The sequence below is a fragment of the Zootermopsis nevadensis genome, unplaced genomic scaffold, assembly GCF_977971745.1.
Source record: "Zootermopsis nevadensis isolate Lab colony 2312 unplaced genomic scaffold, Znev_1.0 Znev_ptg000083l, whole genome shotgun sequence".
NCBI classification, from domain to species: Eukaryota; Metazoa; Arthropoda; class Insecta; order Blattodea; family Termopsidae; genus Zootermopsis; species Zootermopsis nevadensis.
The window spans coordinates 982367-1001377 of record NW_028259214.1 but is presented as its reverse complement, the minus strand read 5'-3'; the positions used below and the strand labels follow the sequence as shown (position 1 = coordinate 1001377).

The 19011-nt window shown below is 39.8% G+C and overlaps 1 protein-coding gene and 2 long non-coding RNA genes across 10 annotated transcripts in view; 2 read left to right on the top strand and 1 right to left on the bottom strand.

Annotated features, from left to right (window-relative positions):
• The window catches only part of LOC147870927 (uncharacterized), a 474306-nt gene that overhangs the window by 209306 nt on the left and 245989 nt on the right, over positions 1-19011 (top strand). The window lies entirely within an intron of this gene.
• LOC147870929 (paired box protein Pax-2-like) overlaps positions 1-19011 on the bottom strand; it is a 318072-nt gene that overhangs the window by 82456 nt on the left and 216605 nt on the right. For 6 of the 7 annotated variants that reach the window (XM_087341655.1, XM_087341652.1, XM_087341656.1 and 3 more), the window contains one exon: positions 10599-10709. The exons of the other annotated variant lie outside the window; for it this stretch is intronic. In XM_087341655.1, coding sequence (XP_087197781.1) covers positions 10599-10709 — 111 coding nt within the window. The remainder of the gene's footprint in view (positions 1-10598; positions 10710-19011) is intronic. 7 annotated transcript variants of the gene reach the window in all.
• The window catches only part of LOC147870930 (uncharacterized), a 213082-nt gene that overhangs the window by 86963 nt on the left and 107108 nt on the right, over positions 1-19011 (top strand). The gene's annotated exons all lie outside the window — the stretch shown is intronic.

Sequence of the window (19011 nt, the reverse complement as noted above, 5' to 3'; positions counted from 1 at the left end):
ACACTGCGGGAGACGGCGTTTGATTGTGGATGTTCGGACGTAATGGTAATTGGTAAAGTGACATGAGATGAGGCCAGACACGGCGGCGAACATGCAGAAAGGACCTCCACCGTCTGACTGCAGATCGGGGGGGAAAATACATCAAATTTTCTGCTCTGTTCGTCCTTGGTTAGTTAATGACTATTACAAAGGCCAACGAATTCCCTGGCTTCACAACCTCCAAAATTTATTTAAGTACCAACTAAAGCCTAATTACAACTAATTCTGAGCCAGCAGAATCCATTTAACATCCCAACGACTTAAGAGGCATTACTTTATTATTTCGTTCGTTTTAACAGATTAAATGTAAAATAAATAATCCTGCACATGCTTGTTTGGACTCCCCGAAGCGTTGCTGCATTACTGTTAAAGACTCGACGAAACAATATCAGAAGTGAGAATCGAAGTAACGATTCCAATGTTCTGGATTATTTTAATTTTATGATTGATTTAACGAAGCTGCCAATAAAGCAAAGGAAACCTGTTCCTCCTGTTTAACTAAGCACCACGTCATGCACAGGTCTGGGGGAGCAGACGTGTAACTCCATACATTCTTAACCTTGGCACTAGACGAAGGTCAGCAGTGAGTTTCACGCTCCGACCGCTTTATTCCGACAGACGGTACCCACTCGATATTAGGTTAAGTGGACCTCAGAGTTAATTTCGACGTTTCGGTAAGAAGAAACTCGGCCCTGACTGGAATCGAACATTTCTAAATGCAAACCATGGACATTATATGTGAGAGAAAACGCTCGGTTACTGAGTGTTTGAATGTTGGAGCTAGCGGTACATATATTTACCAGTGTGGTTTAAAGGGTAAAGAGAATTTTATGAACTGGAATGAACTATGAGCTTATCATGAAAGAGTTAGGGACATTATATAGTGTAGCATTTATGTAGAATGTAACTGTGTTTTTTTCCTCTCATTCCACTGACAGAAGCAGTTCGTATTAAAGTGTGTATTTCAATTTTCCCCTAAGTAAAAGTTGTACGTTAAGTTCTGTGTTATAAATTTCAATCAAGTCGCTCAATTTACTCTGAATAAAAACACAGTAGGCCTAGTGCAGAAAACAATAAGCCAAGCCCTTCTCTTTTTTTCCATTCTTTAAAAAAAAAGACACGCTCAACTAACCGTTACGAACGCCATCTATATCGTGACAGAGAAAACGAGGAAGGTGGATACAAATTAGTAAAAGTTGGATGTGATTTAGTGAATAGCACTAAATGAAGCAGCTGGAGGGCAGACAACTTGCAACAAACTTAAAAGGCCTCTCAGTGAAATAGAATGATTTTGTACGTCAATCAAAGACCTACAGAAGAATGTTAACAGAATTCTAATGCTGCGCCATCGATTACTGAAAAGATGGTTAGAGACGGTAAAAAGAACCTTTTTCTTCACTTTTACAACAGCAAATTTGTAGGATGTTCATCCAAAGCGAGAAATGTGGTTTAAAACTGAGATTGAATTTAATTATTGAATGCCTTCTGTCATTCTGAATATCTACTTTTCCCCAAAGATTTTGAACACAATTTTACTTATAGGCCTAATCTCTTGATTTCTCTCTCACTCTGATATGTATTTAATAAATTGTATTTGCAATCAACTGAATAATATTCACAACCGAATGCCACGACCGAAATCTCAGCCCGGAGGTCGGAAACCCTACTTAAGGATTTTGATCATTTTACTCCCTTTCCATGCTAATGCCGGGATAATATAGTAAGTTAGGCCACGACCACTTCCACGTATTTTTTAAAGTATGCTCGTAAACAATAATTCGACGCTGTACTGCCTCAGTTATCGCAAGAGGTGTTATAAAAAAAATCAATTTATAGAACTTCGGACCTAGATCTTTTGGAAGTGAGAGATGAGAAATTTGTACAAAATGGAGTCTGGAGAGCTTGAAAGAAGGAGACCACTCGGAAGACTTAGCAAAGAATGGGAGTACAATATTAAAACGGATCTGATAGAAATAGTGTGGGGTGGAGATTGGATTCATCTGGCTCAGGATAGGGAACCGGTGGAGTGCTGTTGTGAACACGTCATTACCACTTAAGGGTTCCATAAAAGCTGGGTAACATACTGACTAGCTGTATAACTACATGATCCTCAAGCACGACTCTGTTCCATGCAGTTTATTCTTTCTCTCTCTCTCTCTCTCTCTCTCTCTCTCTCTTTCTCCCAAGGTAAATGTTTCTTTTGCACAACGTCCAGACCGATCCCTCGGGAGTAGAGGGGGGAAAATCTTGAAGCTAACACCTCGCTCCATCTAATGTCGAGATTATAAATGTATGAAGCTATAACTCCACAATCACAAACACGTCTGCAAAAACATAATCAGAGGATTATTTTAACCATGTAAGAAGACATAATAGACGAATGGAGAAAACTACATAACGAGGAGCTTTTTAATTCACGGGCTGCTATTCACGTACAAACCTAGAGAGGTGAAAAGGGCACAACGCACAGCGTGCTAACGGAGCAGGCGTGCTGAATTTCCCAACCACAGCCTCTTAACGTGGGTTTACAGAGAAAAACATCGGGTAATTAACCTTGGCGGACGGTCATTTGCTGCAAATAGAAGCCACACATTTCAAAGTTCAGCAGCTGCATCGATGCCACGCCAAGCACAGTAATGAATTCTCACTGAAGAGACTTATAAGCAATACAGATTATAGGCCACATTCTGCAGTAATAAATTATTTTCCTTGCATTTCGTTAAATATAAATTATTTAGAAATGTATACGAGGCGTAAGTTGTAAATCTTAATAACGTATGTTTTATATTTCTCACAATAAGACTTTTAAATAATAATTAATATAATGGTGCTCAAATTTATAACTTGTGTTGGGCAAGGCCGTGGTCTAGGCATCACGGAGTTTTCCTCCGGGGGCTTCCCCGGTTTCTCCGTGGCATCCCAACAATTACTCCACTCACACACAGAAGAAGGCAATGGCAAACCACTTCTGATCATCTCTGCCAAGAATGTATATATGTATGAGCAGGTCCCTGACAACCTGAAGAGGTTGGAAGGATCCTGTTCATAATATATGGACCTGTCATCAGACAGAACACTACAAAAAAAAGAACGTTAATAGTCAACGTAATGGGCTGATACAACCTAAACCAAAATAAAAAAAAACTGCATTTACTGTTGACAGCTAAGTTTCGTAGAAAACTGTTGCGTTATGCTGTGTAATAAAAGTACGGACTGACAGACGGACAAGGCAAAATTTCCTAATTTTACACATTTACGGTTAAGAATGTATACAAACGCATAAGTGTGGTACACGACAAATTATGTACCTTTGTATTATACTAGGAATAACATAAATCCTAATAAAAATAACGATACAATTATTTTATTTAATACCCGACTCCCCTCGGCCCCACCAGGACCATCATCAGAGAAAATACTTGATACTACCTAAATGTAGTAATACAAATATTATATGGAAATGTCAATCTAATAACATACAGACATAATTCAGGTATCAGTAAAAATACAACGTATTAACCCAACACGATTTAAAATACATATCAAAAATTGAGAGATATTACAGTTTTGAAAATAAAACGTATATAAACACTAAAGTTCTTATATCAACTACTGTAACGCCTTCGAGATGTCATTCTTATATGCATTACCCACATGATCTTTGTAATGGTAAAGTGTTGTTTTCTTTGCGGTACGGATTAAATTTTTAAATATATCTTTTAGACGAGCTTCGGCTTCAAACGGTTAATTTCTGTCAAAATGTTAATTCTCGACCTGAGCAAACATCTGTAATCCTCAACATATACTGCATTCTACGGACATTGGCGTACAAACCACTGCATAAGAAAATTAACATCGCCTACTCCTGTGATTTTAGTCATAAGGACATGAACCCACGTGGAAGTTTAGGATCACTGCATATGATGAGAGATTTAAAGAAAATATTATAAATGCTTAGTATTTAAAATTATAACTGGATGGGCAAAGTGATAATATTGTGTCAAATATGGTATGATAGCCGATATAAAATTTGTCCTTTTGATTTAACGATTTCGGGAACCATAATTTCGGAATTATTTTTTTAAACGCCTCCAGCTTCGCGGAGAAGCGAGCAGAACTTGTAACACAGTTACCTCTCTTTGTTCTAAGTTTCTTTGCAACATAGATTTCCGATATCTGAAATCTGTCAGGCACAACCTCAAAGTTTCGTTCCACCGCCAAAATTTCAAAAGTTGATACTGCGCCTGCCTTCACGTGGGCTTTCTATTTTAAATTTTAAACAATATGACCTTGAAAAAGGTTAACATTCTTAAGCCAATTAAAGACGAATTATCCACTGCACAGCCGAACTGTAGGAGTCTGGTAAGCAGATGAAGGATTTGAATGGTGGAAGTTGTGGCGTATTTGAAATATGTCTCCCCAGGTACTAAGAACAAGTTACATGACCTTTGACCTGAACGAAAGATACCATTGGCGTTAGGGTTATGTAGTGCCAATGATCTTTGTAAGGACGTGGCATCTGGCTCTTCTCTGGCTGTGTCTCCAAGTTATTAAAGGGGATTTTCTCGAGAATTATAGTCACGTGGTTTAGTCCACGCCTGTGGTATTCCTAATCCGCAGATAAGCATGAGGGTTTTCACTTTAATGCTGCCCGATCTGAACAAAACTTCGTGTGTTTTGAAGGACTATTGTGATAATTACATGCATTTGACAGACAAAAGGCAGGTAGATATAGAGAATCTAGTATTCGGATTTTTTTGTTGTAATTTTTAGTTGTTAACGCGTTTAAAATCGACCAAAAATGTCAGTCATCAGAAATAGTAACAATGTCTGGTCTCGGAGTTAACGTAGTATTTTTCATATGTGACAAATTTAGCGCAGACAAGAATGAGGTACGCCCTTGAAAAAATGTGTATCATAGGATTAATTTACTGATTTTGCTAGCCTAAAGATTACTGAAACATTCGGAAATAGATGTCATAAGTTTTTATTTACCTTATTTTTTGTAGTAGGATGAAGTTATGGGATTAGAAAGGAAGACAATGAACCAACTATAAATCACTTCTCTCCCAAACTTTGTTCATAAGATATACAGCTATGAGTGTATAAACTTATCTTTTTCAATTCTAATGGATTTTGACGACGGTAGTTTAAACTTAAAATTATTTGTTATCAGGACTTTTTCCATGGTTTGTTCTAAAAATTCACGACGTTTCGGATGCTGGTTCTGTCTCCGTCTTCAGGTGAGAGGTACCTACTCTGTTGGGTCCCTTAGAAAGAGCTAGTCTCTGTCACTGAACTATTTTTCGTTTTCATAAAAATCTACTGGCATACCTATATAAGGCTTATTTCACATAAAGGAAGCTGGGGGTTATAAGGTTAAATAAGTAGGGAAACGAGAGAGAGAGACAGAAGTAACTGGGGCGAAGGAAGACGTGGAACAAGGAAACAAAGGACAGAAACTGCGCTTCTGAAAAAGCGTCCGAAAGTTGGATGACAGCTGATGCTGCTGAGCTGAAGTTTTGCTAGTCGGAAGACATGGTCTCACCAGAGACGCGCTGGAGCGAAGTGAACTATACCAAGAGAAAAAGAATTTAAAGAAAAAGAAGACCAGCCTGTCAGTTATACAAAATGCGACACAGCACACCCCCACCCCTCCCCACCACAACATAACCCACCCTCAAAACAAAACCGTCTGACTTTCATGCACTCAGCAACAAAAGTAACTTTCCAGATTTCAGTTCTCAAAACTTTAACTTCTGCCGCTGGAAACGAGGCAGATATATGCACTGGGACTGTATTTCATCCACTGTTAGCATAGAGCGAATGTAAACAAGCGGAGTTCAAGCACTTACGACACTATGGCCTATTAACTTTTACCCTAAGCGTAGTTTTCAACACAGTCTGCTATCCCCAGTAAGTGTAAACTTATTCCGAATTCTCAGTCATCTTTTGAATGACCTCAGAATAGATTTTGTTTGATACGAAGTGCAAGTTTTGGGACCCTGTAGTCCATCTCCTTTAAGTGGGTTAACTATTTTATTTCATAATTATAAATTAATTTTACTTACCGAATAAGTACACCAATTTAATGCTCTCCGTGTTATCGCGATTAACTGTAAACACACATTGTCTCACTTTAAACCAACTTAACCAACCGAACCGAACTTAAAATAACCTAACTTAACCTGATGTAGCCTAATACATCCCGTACCTAAAGTAACCTATCCTAATACAAATGAAACTAACCTTATCTAACCTAACATAAAATAAATAATCTAACCCCACCAAACCAAACTTAACCTAACCTAACCTAACCAAACCTACCACACTAAAGTATTAACAATGAAATTATAATATTTTATTTTATTTTATTTGTAGTGTTCTGTCTGACGACAGGTCCATATATTATGAACAGGATCCTTCCAACCTCTTCAGGTTGTCAGGGACCTGCTCATACATATATACATTCTTGGCAGAGATGATCAGAAGTGGTTTGCCATTGCCTTCTTCTGTGTGTGAATGGAGTAATTGTTGGGATGCCACGGAGAAACCGGGGAAGCCCCCGGAGGAAAACTCCGTGATGCCTAGACCACGGCCTTGCCCAACACAAGTTATAAATTCGGGCACCGCCGGGAATTGAATCCGGGACCCCAGGATTACAAGGCCAGCGTTCTAACCGCTAGACCACCTCATCTTATTATTATTTAGTGTTCTGTCTGACGACAGGTCAGGTCCATATGAACAGGATCCTTCCATCCTTTTCTCGGACTGGGACCTGTTCATATACGTTCTTGGCAGATGATCCAGAAGTGGTTTGCCATTGCCTTCTTCTGTGTGTGAATGGAGTAATTGTTGGGATGCCACGGAGAAACCGGGGAAGCCCCCGGAGGAAAACTCCGTGTTGCCTAGACCACGGCCTTGCCCAACACAAGTTATAAATTCGGGCACCGCCGGGAATTGAAACCGAGACCCCAGGATTACAAGGCCAGCAATCTAACCGCTAGACCACCATTAAAAATATTACTGAAATTTCAGACTCATAATAACGGCTGAGGTCTAGGGAGTACTTCGTTGCGAGCTGCAATTCAGGGGTTCGATTCCTTTTACAGAAATTTCATTTTGAGCGGCACTTCAATATTTATGGCGTCACACCGTGCTAAAAGTTTCAACTTGGCAATAACCTAATGCACTGCCCGACTCCACCGATCAGAGTCAACAGATACCAGCACTTCATCGAACTAGAAAATCTACTGCCGCGTTGACGAGATACATTATGACTCCGAAACGTCGACGCACACTTTGCTTTTTTCTGCGTTTACTTCCAGATCGACTCCTTCACGAGCATCCAACATACATTAATTCAAATAATGACAATTTTTACTCCTACAGCAAAGAAGTCGAATGATGCATCTAAAAATTATTATGTCCCCTCCGATGCAGATTAATGTTATCGTATCATAAAAATAACTGAACGAAAAGTCAACAGCATTTTAGGAATTACGAAGTTTCTATGCTATATTCCAGCTAAAATTTAATTCAGGGCTATGGTTTCAGATCAGGCGTGTTGTATACTTTCCAGGGGAACAGAGAAAGTATAGCACGTCGTAGATGTTAAAAGCTGATAAGAACAAAGATATTCCTAACCGCATGTTTCACGTCTAACGGACTAAGCTCTTCTTGGAATGTGACAGCTAAGTGTTTGTATGCTTCGTGTAACTTACACGCAGTTCGGAGCTCCTGAGAAACAACAAGAGACAGTTTGGAAGGTGGAGGGCGGGGGGGGGGGGGTATATTTGAGGCAGGCGAAGGGTTTGAATGCCAAAGGAGCTTGGGCAGGGAAGAGAAGTTCAAAGCAGGAATTAACTAACGTGAGTCACACAAAAAGGCAAGTGACTTACTGAGTAGACAAGATGTTCACTTTGTGAGAGTTAAACCAAATCAGTGGCAATCGATCTTCGACATTTCTCATCGTGTTTATAGCTGAAGGTGATTTTCTCTCTTTTTTGTGATGTGAACAAATTATTTAAGGTGGTTCTTTTGTGTCAGTGGCGATTACCGACTTCAAAATGCTAGCGTTAAGGGCCCTGAGTGTCAGATTTGACAAACTGCAGACCTGAAGATGGCTGTCTTCTGGGTTGTTGCGCCGTGTAGTCAGACAGAAGATCACCCTGATGATAGAGTCAGCAAGGACCTCTAAAACGATGGTAAACTTCTACAAGACTACATGGTGCAACAACCCAGAAGATAGCCATCTTCAGACTCACCATCGTGGACACCTCAAACCCTACAAACTATAGACTTGTAAAAAATTACACAGCAAAGAGCTTAATAATTCATAAACTTTAACACATATTATTAGGATAATAAAATAAATGGGGTATAAGATGACCGAGGCATGTAATACGCGCGTGGGAGTTGAGAATTACGTGTAAAATTCTGGTTGGAAGCGAATTTGAAGGGAAGGTTTCACTTGAAAGATCATGGCGTATTTGGAAGGATGATATTAAAATGGAGCATGAGAAACAATGTTGCAGTGCGTGTATTGGCTTCATCTGGCTCAGGAAAAGGACTGGTAGAGGTGTCTCGTCGACGCGGTCATGAGGAAAATGCAAAAAGGAAAAGCGTTAGTGTGGGAAAAATTTAATAGACTATTATAAAGATTCTGAACTTTTTCTGTTTACAAATTATTCAAAAAATATTACCAGCTGCACGATATTATTAGAATTAAAATTCATAAGAACTTCAAATGAAAACACAAAACTGGCTAGTGAAGCGGTATACTCTATATTCCGGCTAAAATACCTGTCGCATTATCTATCTTGGGGTTATGTTCATGCTCTGTCTAGCCTGCCGTGTTAGTGTCTCCAAATCGGCCACGACCCGCTCTTTCCAAAACACCTGTCGTTATTAATCATTCATATTCATATCTCCGTACTAACAAACTTCTTAACTTGAAACACCGTCTTTAAGTAATCCGAGCGGAAACAATCTCGCAACGTCAAAATCTCATAATTCAGTCCCTGTGCAACCTGCCACCCGCATGACACACGCCCTACCAGAATCAAAACGAAGAAAATGGCGAGACGTTGAAATGCATCTGCAGAGAGAGAGAGAGAGAGAGAGAGAGAGAGTGAGCCTCATGACTGGATATAATTCATGTCGTCACCTGGCATCAGTCAATGAAAGGACCTGCATGTGGACTCAACAGTAGAACTAAGAGTCATTACCGAACTCCATAGAACATCGAGGTTGGAACTTTTTTCCGTCCCTGAATCTTCTCTTATAAGCACGCCACTTTTCTACAGTTCTCTTTTCACATTCATTTCGCCGTCCCTGAGTACAGAACACGCTGGTAAAAGCACGCGGTTGGAGCAGTCTGAACCACATCCAACACAGACCAAAGCATACTGACAGTAGGATATTTGTCTTGAATTCAGCACTCTGCTGGCTGAAAAATTACATAGCACATGCCTGTAGGCTGCGGAGTGGGGGTTCCTCAAGTGCCGGCAAGGGTGAGTGGTGGTGGGTGACAGGAAGATTGCTCGCGGACTGTTTGCTAAATAGAAGGCAGCACAACGGGAGCTTACGTGCCGCGCTGCAGGTTTGGGGGGCGGCGAGTGACAATGGACGGGGCAGAGCTCAAGAGCCAACGTTAACTACAGTACTTTGCCAAAGCAGCGGTGAGGTTAAAATGCCGGACAAAGGCTGCTACTGTTCGCACTAAAGATAGGCGCTGCCTCCTTCTTCAGGGTCCTAATGATGAAGGCCGTGAGTACCTCTGAAACTTCGATAAACATCTACCAGTCTACACGGCGCAACATTCTATAAGGCAGCCATTTTGATACTGTCAGCGGCGAAAGACCTGAAATGTCGCCTTTGAACAAATGTAGTTAACATAACGTTGATTGAAAGAAATCGGTGGGGTACACGAAGCAACCAAGAGCTAAGACGCACGTCAGGACCTGGGCTTTGTAACAGTAAGAATTCCAAGACTAAGATGGTCGAGCCATATACATAGGGAAAAAAACAGCCAAACGGTGTTAAAAATGCTACTGGAAGGACACCCTGGAGGGAGAGTAAGAAACCGTAGACATAACAGAAGGCCGAGCACGACACGAGTAAGATGAGTGTGAAGAGATGGAAGATAAAGACACAGCGTAGAAGAGAACGTAGGGAAGTAGTGACTGCGAGACTGCCAAGGATCTTAAAAAGAACTATAAAACCACGGAGTAGGTACGTTACCGAATACAAGTTTAGACCGTCACTGCTCTGTATTCTCGTTCCGTCTCTTGGACCAGAGAGCTCTGACACACAAGTCTAGTTCATTACCCTTAAGCCACGAAGTAGCTGCCTTGCCGCTGTCGTGCTGTCAACACCAATAAACACACAGTATCTGCAGAAATGTCTTAAGAATGACGGGACAAATGTTTAATACGTTACTTATTCAATGGCACGAAGCACACCCGAGGGCAGGCAAAGGAGGCAGGTCTCATTAAATATGAATAACAACTTCGCATCCAAGAGAATTCTACATAATGCATGACTCATGTACTTACCACCATACAGGTCGCAGCGAAGGGCCAGATCGGCGCATTCCGAATATGGGCCGACGACCGACGTCCTATCTGCACCCTTTTCGTCCACAATCACAAGTTTCTCTGGTGGCACTGGAAACAGAGACGGACGAAATTACGAGCTGTCCGCTTTTCAGTCCAGAGAATTCTCTGAATGACTGAATAACTACTAAGTTTCTATAATGAATAAAATACTTTTCAATTTAAATTAGGCTTAAAGAATAAAATTTCTCTCACGTATGATGTAATGATTATACAGCCATGTTTCGATACTCGTTCCTTCGTTTGTAAAAACGGAGATCAGCCCAAGAGGATGAGATCTGAATAAACTCTTTAAAGCCCAATGGCAGTAACTCTGCATTTTAAATTTTTGGGTTTCGAACGATCTTCAATGCAAACAGCTATTATTTCCTTAAACAGCGTCAATCAATTCATATTTGTAACGGTAAGATGTTTTCTTCGCGGTACGAACTAAATTCTTAAATATTATTTACTCGACCTTCGGCTTCAGAGTGTTAAGACGGTAAAATCCCTATTAAGTGTCTTATTCTTACGCACAGACACAGAGGAGAAACATGAATTAGCAACGCAAATCGATGAAACTAAGATATCGAGCTACGCAGACACGCCACTGGCTGTAAATTCGGTTGCCTAAGCCGCAGGGAACCTGTTGCCTGCGAAGAGATTGTGTTCCTTCCTGTCCTCGTACGTTCTATGCGTCTTACAGCCAGCTAGTGTTTACACTACGCCTCGCCTCGTGTTTGTTCCACCTATCTTCCAGTATTTACTCTATTACACTGCCACAGTTAAAAGAAACATCTTCTTGCGCGTCACAGAAATGCCAACGCACGTTCTTCAATCTACACAACCTCTCAAATAAATTTAATTAAAATAATTTTATGGTTTATATTTTCGTAAAAAAAGGCCGATACCAAGTATCGTGTGGTAGCTGGTACGTCTGCTTTGTATTCGGTAGGTCTTGAGTTCGAATTTCGATTCTGAAACCGGTGTATATTGGCTGATGAGCTGTCATGGTATACTTTATTCTCTCTATGGTAATTCTGGAATTTTAATTTAAATCTAGTCAAAGTCGCTTACTTCTGCATCCTTTCCAGTGTCTAGTTCAAAAACCGTCTTTTCAATTTGCCCCGAGTACCCTATAAAGAATTGCTAAATAAAGGAAAGAAGTTTCGAGAAATATGCTTAGACTTTGGACCTGGGGAATGTAGAAAAATACGTTATCTGAAGCTTCACATTTTTTTTCTATTATTATGACTAGCGTAACATGACGGGAATAAACTTTCTTATTTGAGCAGCATTATCTATGCAAATCGCGATGAGTGTCCTAATGATGGAGACAGCAAGAACCTCTGAAACGTCGGTAAACTTCTATCAGACTACAAAGCGTTACAGCCCATGCGAGTGTTTAATTAAGCACTAGACTAGGAAGACACATGGGAGACTGAGCGGCAAGCTCCGGGCATTTTTCAACCTCTTTACTGGATAAACATGAGCTGTCAGCTTCACGTTCCGGCCGCTTTACTCCCGGGAAAAAAGGCCACAGTATATAGGAGACTGGGATGACCCCAGGGTCCAGTTGTTGTGGCGAAGAGAAAAATCTATGTCCCAGCTGAGAATGGGATTCCACTGGACCAGCCAGCAAGCCAACCACTATGCTTACTGAACTACCCGGTTCACAGGTTGGCGCATGATGGTATACACAATGGAGTATTGACAAATTTTTAATGTTTTGAATTAATTTGATTTCTACGTTAACGGATAACTATGCAGAATGGCAATGAGATCACACAAAGCTGCTCTGACGGTACGATAGCCGTAAATACCTGGTAATTTTGAACGGGCAAGTGTACAGACATTATGATTCTAGTAATAGGATTATTTAATTTCAGAGTGATACAAGGTAAAGGTAAAGGTAAAGTTGTCCCTTTTGCTTAATTAACCATTTAAAGCCCAGTGGTAACTATATGTACCACCTGCTTTAACAATTAATAAGTCTACATTTGTGTGTGTTAGTTTCGTGTGATTCTCAGTGTAAACAGCGATTATTTCCTTGAACAGAGTTCATCATTTGATCTTTGTAATGGTGAAGAGGTGTGTTTCCTTTGCGGTACGGACTGAATTTTAATTTTTTTAGGCAAGTTTCGGCTTTACAGGGTTAGATATTACGATGTGAAATTTATAAGGACGTGAAAGTATTTTTCCGATCACCTCATCTAAACTGAAGTTTGAAAAAAGTGTACCCAATTTAAAATACACATTTCCAAATTTGTTCTCTGAGAATACATGAAATTTATTCGTTACATGTGCTTCGTCCTAAGTTAAGATTGGCTTTCCTCAGTCACCTATTCATCGAGTACATGAGGTTAAAATGACTAGAGCCTGAAGCTATCGACAAATGACGCCGATACAAGGCTTCTAAAAACACAGCAAAATTTCGAGCAGTGTTGTAATTAACCAACAGTAATCACAAACATTGCAAAACTATTTAGAAATGGTGTAAGATTACGGACATTAGCGTTAAGAAAGGGTTTCGCTTCGAATCATAATTTTTTTCTCAAGAAAATGAAGCAATTGGCCCGGTACTCCCCTATTTATAAAACTCTCCGTCCGTCCGTCCGTCCGTCCTAGAGTTTCAGCTTCAAAATTACTCTACGATCTGAACTTCTCACAGCCGTAAAGATGTCGAAGGAATTATTATGGGTTGTAACACCGTGTGGACTTGTATTTAGATGCCAACGTTTCTAAATTTCTATTTAACTGGATAAACTAGGCAAGAATTATATCAGTTTCCTTCTAGGCAGCATACTGTTGACTGCTGCACACGCATTTATCACTTCATGCAAAGTGCCAAGGTATCGCTGTGAGATCTGAATCCGGGAAATAAAAGCCAGGAAATACTTGAGTATTCCTTGAGGTTGCGTATTTCATGAACCCTCCAAAACGTTTACGTGGCGTTTAGCAGTCAAGCTCATTTGGTACTTAAATTGTAATAATGCCGACATTATCATTGCACAAGAGCTGAAATTGCAGTGTGATGCATATAAAGTAGAATTTTATTCTCTTCGTCTAAGTTTAATATCACTTCTTACTGAACCACACATTCAAGAAAATAAGCAGTATCTACCGAAAGACAGAACACACTAATTGCTGTGGTTTTATGAAAGGACAATTTCAAATTTTAAAATGTACAGTCAAACATTTTATTACATCTTAGCTGGCATAATCTCTTCTTCGCTTAGCATTTTAACTATTTAATTACGAATAGTCTGTCTTCGGTATGAATGACTTGCGGATTAAGTATTTAAAAGTGATTGCTCTGTTGTTTTAAATTAACCTCTTCGATTCTGTAAACGAGATACACAGCTTAAAACGTCTTGATTATATAGGATCTGAGACTTTCATGGCGGTAAATCCGAAGATGGCTGTCTTCTGGGTTGTCGCGCCGTGTAGTATAGTAGAAGTTTACCGACGTTTCAGAGGTCCCTGATGCCTCAATCATCAGGGCGATGAGTCATCGCGGGTAAATCGGACAGCCTTGATGATATCAGGAATCGAACTCTGGTAGACCAGATCGCAAACACTCGCTGTTAACCAAACTGTTCCGGCTGACAGCAGCAAAGCGTTTGAGATGTTTCATCATCTGGCTGACTACACTATCATAAGACACTGGCAGTATACTCAGCCAACAAAGAAATTACCTTGCCCTTTACACAAAGAAAACGCGTAATAAATCTAATTCCTATTTACGTTACGGAAGAAATACGCAAATTACCAAAGTTTTTCTCTTTTTCGTGGCAAATCCTTAATATTTACGGCTGCCCCCTTATGCTGGAATCATCTTTTCACATCTGTCATTCGCGACGTTTATTTCTTCTCTTACTTTCGTCATTTCTCTGGGTTGTTAACTTCCATTCTCATCTCTCCGCACACCTTAGTTTTCAGTTTTTTCATTGTTTTATAACTCTTCGTGGCTCTATTTTAATTCTCTCCTTTCTACTTTGTTGCGTGTCGTTTCTCTCTTGTCAGCTTGACTTCGTTCTTCGTTTGTCTTGTTAAAATTGCTACATGTTGCACCCCGGGATGGGCTCCCATTTGCGCTCTACTTCGGAATAACTCTTTATCCGTGATGAAGTCACAAGGTCTTCTTCCTCCTTTATCGGGGCTTACTACGACAACGATACATTCCAGCGCAGTGATAATTTATTTTAAGGATAAATAAATAAAACACAGATCAAAATAACGTACAGTATAAAAAATATGAAGCATACCTAAATCAGCCTCACGTATATCGGTGTTGGTCTATTGGGTAGCAATGCCGTGTGGACGTGTAGGTAGATTCCGACGTTTCGGAAGAACAAAAAACACCATATTTAAGGCTGAAATAGCCAGAATCTCTTTAGTGCTCCACTACATAAACCAAGCCCTGAGAAACCGAGTCAAAGTCACTACTATGGAGTAAGTCGACGCGGACAGTAATAATAGCTACATAAAACAAGGCAGTTACAATTTGTTACGTTTTAACGGCAATCGCCTGTTATAAAATTGCAAACGATCATCTTTTGCTTCATTTGCACGCGAATTTCTCGATGATCTGTATGAAAATATGGCTAAGTCCAATTATTTGAGGAGGAAATAAACAAGGCACCAGCATATCTGAGACTTCGGTAAGTTCTACCAGATGGCGCAACAACCCAGAAGATAACCATCTTCAACAAATTATCACAGACATTTATTTAAAAAGGAAATTCGCCTCGAAGACCTACAGGAGCACACGAATAAAATTATATCCAACAGAAGAACCCTTATCCACCCCTTAAGGGTCCATCACTTGTCACTTCGAAAAGGGTTTAGAATTGCCAAGGGGTGAAGTGGGAAATAACATTTTTATGACACAGCAACACAAGTTTTATTACCAGCCTTAGGCAGACAACTTGTGAAAAAACACATATTTTGCGTTACATAGTAGTTCCGAAAATAAAGCAGGAAAGATAAGAAGTAAGCAAGTTTAATTACGCTTAAAGCCACACTTCCAAGACGTAGTGTACATATTAAGACCCATGAAATTAATACAGGAACTTTGCTCGAACCGCAGGCGCCTTCAGGTACAGCAGCGAAGGTAGGAACAAAGCCATTACAGGAAACATTACACTAACCGTAGGACGTTATGGACGAACACGAAGTTTCATAACAACACAGAAGTTCGCCATATAAATCCAATCAACATTATTTATGTAACATACTTATTAATACAACAGAAAATTCCTGTGACCAAATCCGCAAAGATATGAATATGTTTCTCCATTTCAGAAAAGTTTCCCTTCAGCACGGATAATAATTTACAGATGAAAATATTGCTTGTGCATGTATACAGTTTTTCTCAATCCGAATTGTAAGCCAGATTTTCATGCTTCTTATCCTCACTAAAATGTGACTTTACAGTAAAACTTTTCAATTTTTGGACGTTGTTGTAAACTTGGAGCATGCAATTTGGCGAAACCTACTGAAACTGATTTTTACACTTATTATAGTTCGTTTCAACGTTATTGTTAACACTTATTAGTGAACTGGATCACTCTTTGAGTTCTAAGATGCAGCGTTGTTTAGATTATACTGGACAATTTTTTCATTACGTCATCGGAGAGAGGAAAAAAATGAAGGTTGTGAGAGCGCGCGGTATAAAGCCTGGCTTACTTGTGGAAGGAAAACAGCGAGGAGAAAGATGGGACTTAATTTTAACGACTCTGATTTCCAATAAGGATTAAGACGTATGGTTCGACCGTTAACAGCGTCCCCCGGTAGGAACGGAAATCTCAGTCATCCATAAGGTTGTAAGACTTGAGGTTCTCACAGCGGTGAGTATGAAGATTTCCGTCTTCTGGGTTGTTGCGCTGTGTAGTCTGGTCGATGTTAACCAACGTTTCAGAGGTCATACTGCCTCCGTCATCAGAGTATGAAGATTTCTGTCTTCTGGGTTCTTGCGCTGTGTAGTCTGGTCGATGTTTACCAACGTTTCTGAGGTCATACTGCCTCCATCATCAGAGTATGAAGATTTCTGTCTTCTGGGTTGTTGCGCTGTGTAGTCTGGTAGATGTTAACCACCCTGATGACGGAGGCAGTATGACCTCTGAAACGTTGGTTAACATCTACCAGACTACACAGCGCAACAACCCAGAAGACGGAAATCTTCATCCATAAAGTTCTCCAGACCGAGTTTTGAACTCTGTATCTCCCAAATATGAAGGACTGTTACCCACTCGGGCCTCGACATTTTTACGGTAAAGATTTAGAAAGAAAGAAAAAATAAAGATACAAAAAATAATACTATATGATCCCTGTAAAGCACAAGTCAGTTTAACGCTCAGAACTGCTAGTAATTATAGTATGCAAATGAACCCTGTGCAAACCTCTAAGCACAAAAGACATCAACGAACAGATTCCAGGAGTAACATTTCAAAGCTGCAAGCTACTTCTTATACAAAGGATTGAGAAGTAATTAGCAACTAATTCTCAGTCTCTAAATACTAGGTACAGTGACAGTCTCTTTCAATTTCGTTTAAACTTGTAATGCGCACATTACTATAATTCCTTCCTTCCAGTAATCTCCACCGTGACATTTGACCATTAGCAATCGTTTCTATAGCAGCAGGGATTTAGTCAGTTTCCTGTAGACGTGCCACAAAATTGTACAGCACTTTGACTCAGATTCTAGCATTCTGCAGAGAAATCGTATCCCATAAGAAATTAGGACCCACAGAGAAATATTGAAAAGCAGTAGTTGGTTTCTAACCAGTCTAAGACTAATATGTATCTGAAAAGACATTCTGAAAAAATAATCTAAAGTTACGTGACGAATCAGTGGGAGTGTATGAGAAGCTGTCGCCATCAACACGAGATCACTGAAGTCCTCAGGCTCTACAGCTATGATCTTTGCACACAGACGATAATCCTATTGTACATTTACGTGACATCTTTCCTTTTTCAAATTATGTGTTCTTTTTCACAGTGCTCTTCTATAACAGGCTTCAGCATGCAGCTAAGGACTTTTATAAACGAGCTGAATTACAATTAGCTAAGTAGCTAAGTAATTAACTCCACAGTGCCGGAGGCTTTCTTCATGAGATGATCCTAGCTCAGGTAGTCAACAAAATTCTCGCCTTTTATGCAAATCTAAGAACACAAAAGCCGGTAATATTACAATGAATATCAAACATCATACGAATATCATGTCAGAGATTGTTTATTGTGTAATACACTGCTGCCAACCTCACATAAACTCCTTGATTACGTTCACGGATTTCGTATTTTTCCAACTCTCTCACCAGTGGTTTATCGAAATACATTATTGCCTTTGAATGTAATATTTATGAAACACCTGTATACAGTCATTGAAAAAATCATAATATTAAAAATTTAACTGTATACAACAGACACTCGTGACATGACAAATTCTATTTAAATTCTTAATTTTTTTTAAAATAATGCAGTCTGTGGCTAGGAGTACATAGCATTAAATGATAAAATGATTAATGATTAATAATTAATAAAGTGTAAAGGTTGTTGAAGGAAGTGTTGTGACATAATTTAGGGCAACATACTTTACTGAAAGGCCGAGATTTAAACCCATGCCCAGCCATTCAGCTATATCCCACGCACGTTAGATAATTGGGAAATTCAGATATAAAATTCGTCACAGATATTATAAAAAAAATGTTTTTTTTAAGTTTTGAGTATAATGGCACACTATTTCTACTGAATAAATCACTGTGGCCGTAGTGTCACTGTCTTATATTGACAAACCATAAGTAATAAAGAACACAAGCAGAAATAAGCCGAGTGACGCAGTTCAAATGGAAATTAATCGACAACTCACTTCCTGCATAGAAGTGTTACTGTGCTGGACTGGCACGGAACATTCATTTACAGAGGCGAGAACCAAAAAAACAGAACTTTGTCGTAGATACAGGACGGAGTAGCATAACACCATGAGTTGACATTCAACGTACCCATTATGTTAATAATACAGCCTGCATTGAAATGCATCAAACGTTATCAACTTTTATGAAGGTAGATGCTGTGGGTGAAACTTTGTATCGATTCTCTCCATTTAAGTGCCACAAAAAATCTAGTTCTCGAAAAACATAACTCAACTGGGTGTGGGACCACACGCAGCTGATAACTCGGTGCAGCGGTGTCTCCCCCGGGGGGGGGGGCAGAGAAGGGTGGCGTGGTGTTCACACCAGGTGCCATTAGTGCCAGGGAAGACACAACAAGCAGTGACGAATAAAGATCGGGTATGAGGGATAGCCTAGCGAGGCGAGCGGTGCAGAAAGATCACAAAAGGGAGAGATTTGAAGCGGTCTATAGAAAACACATG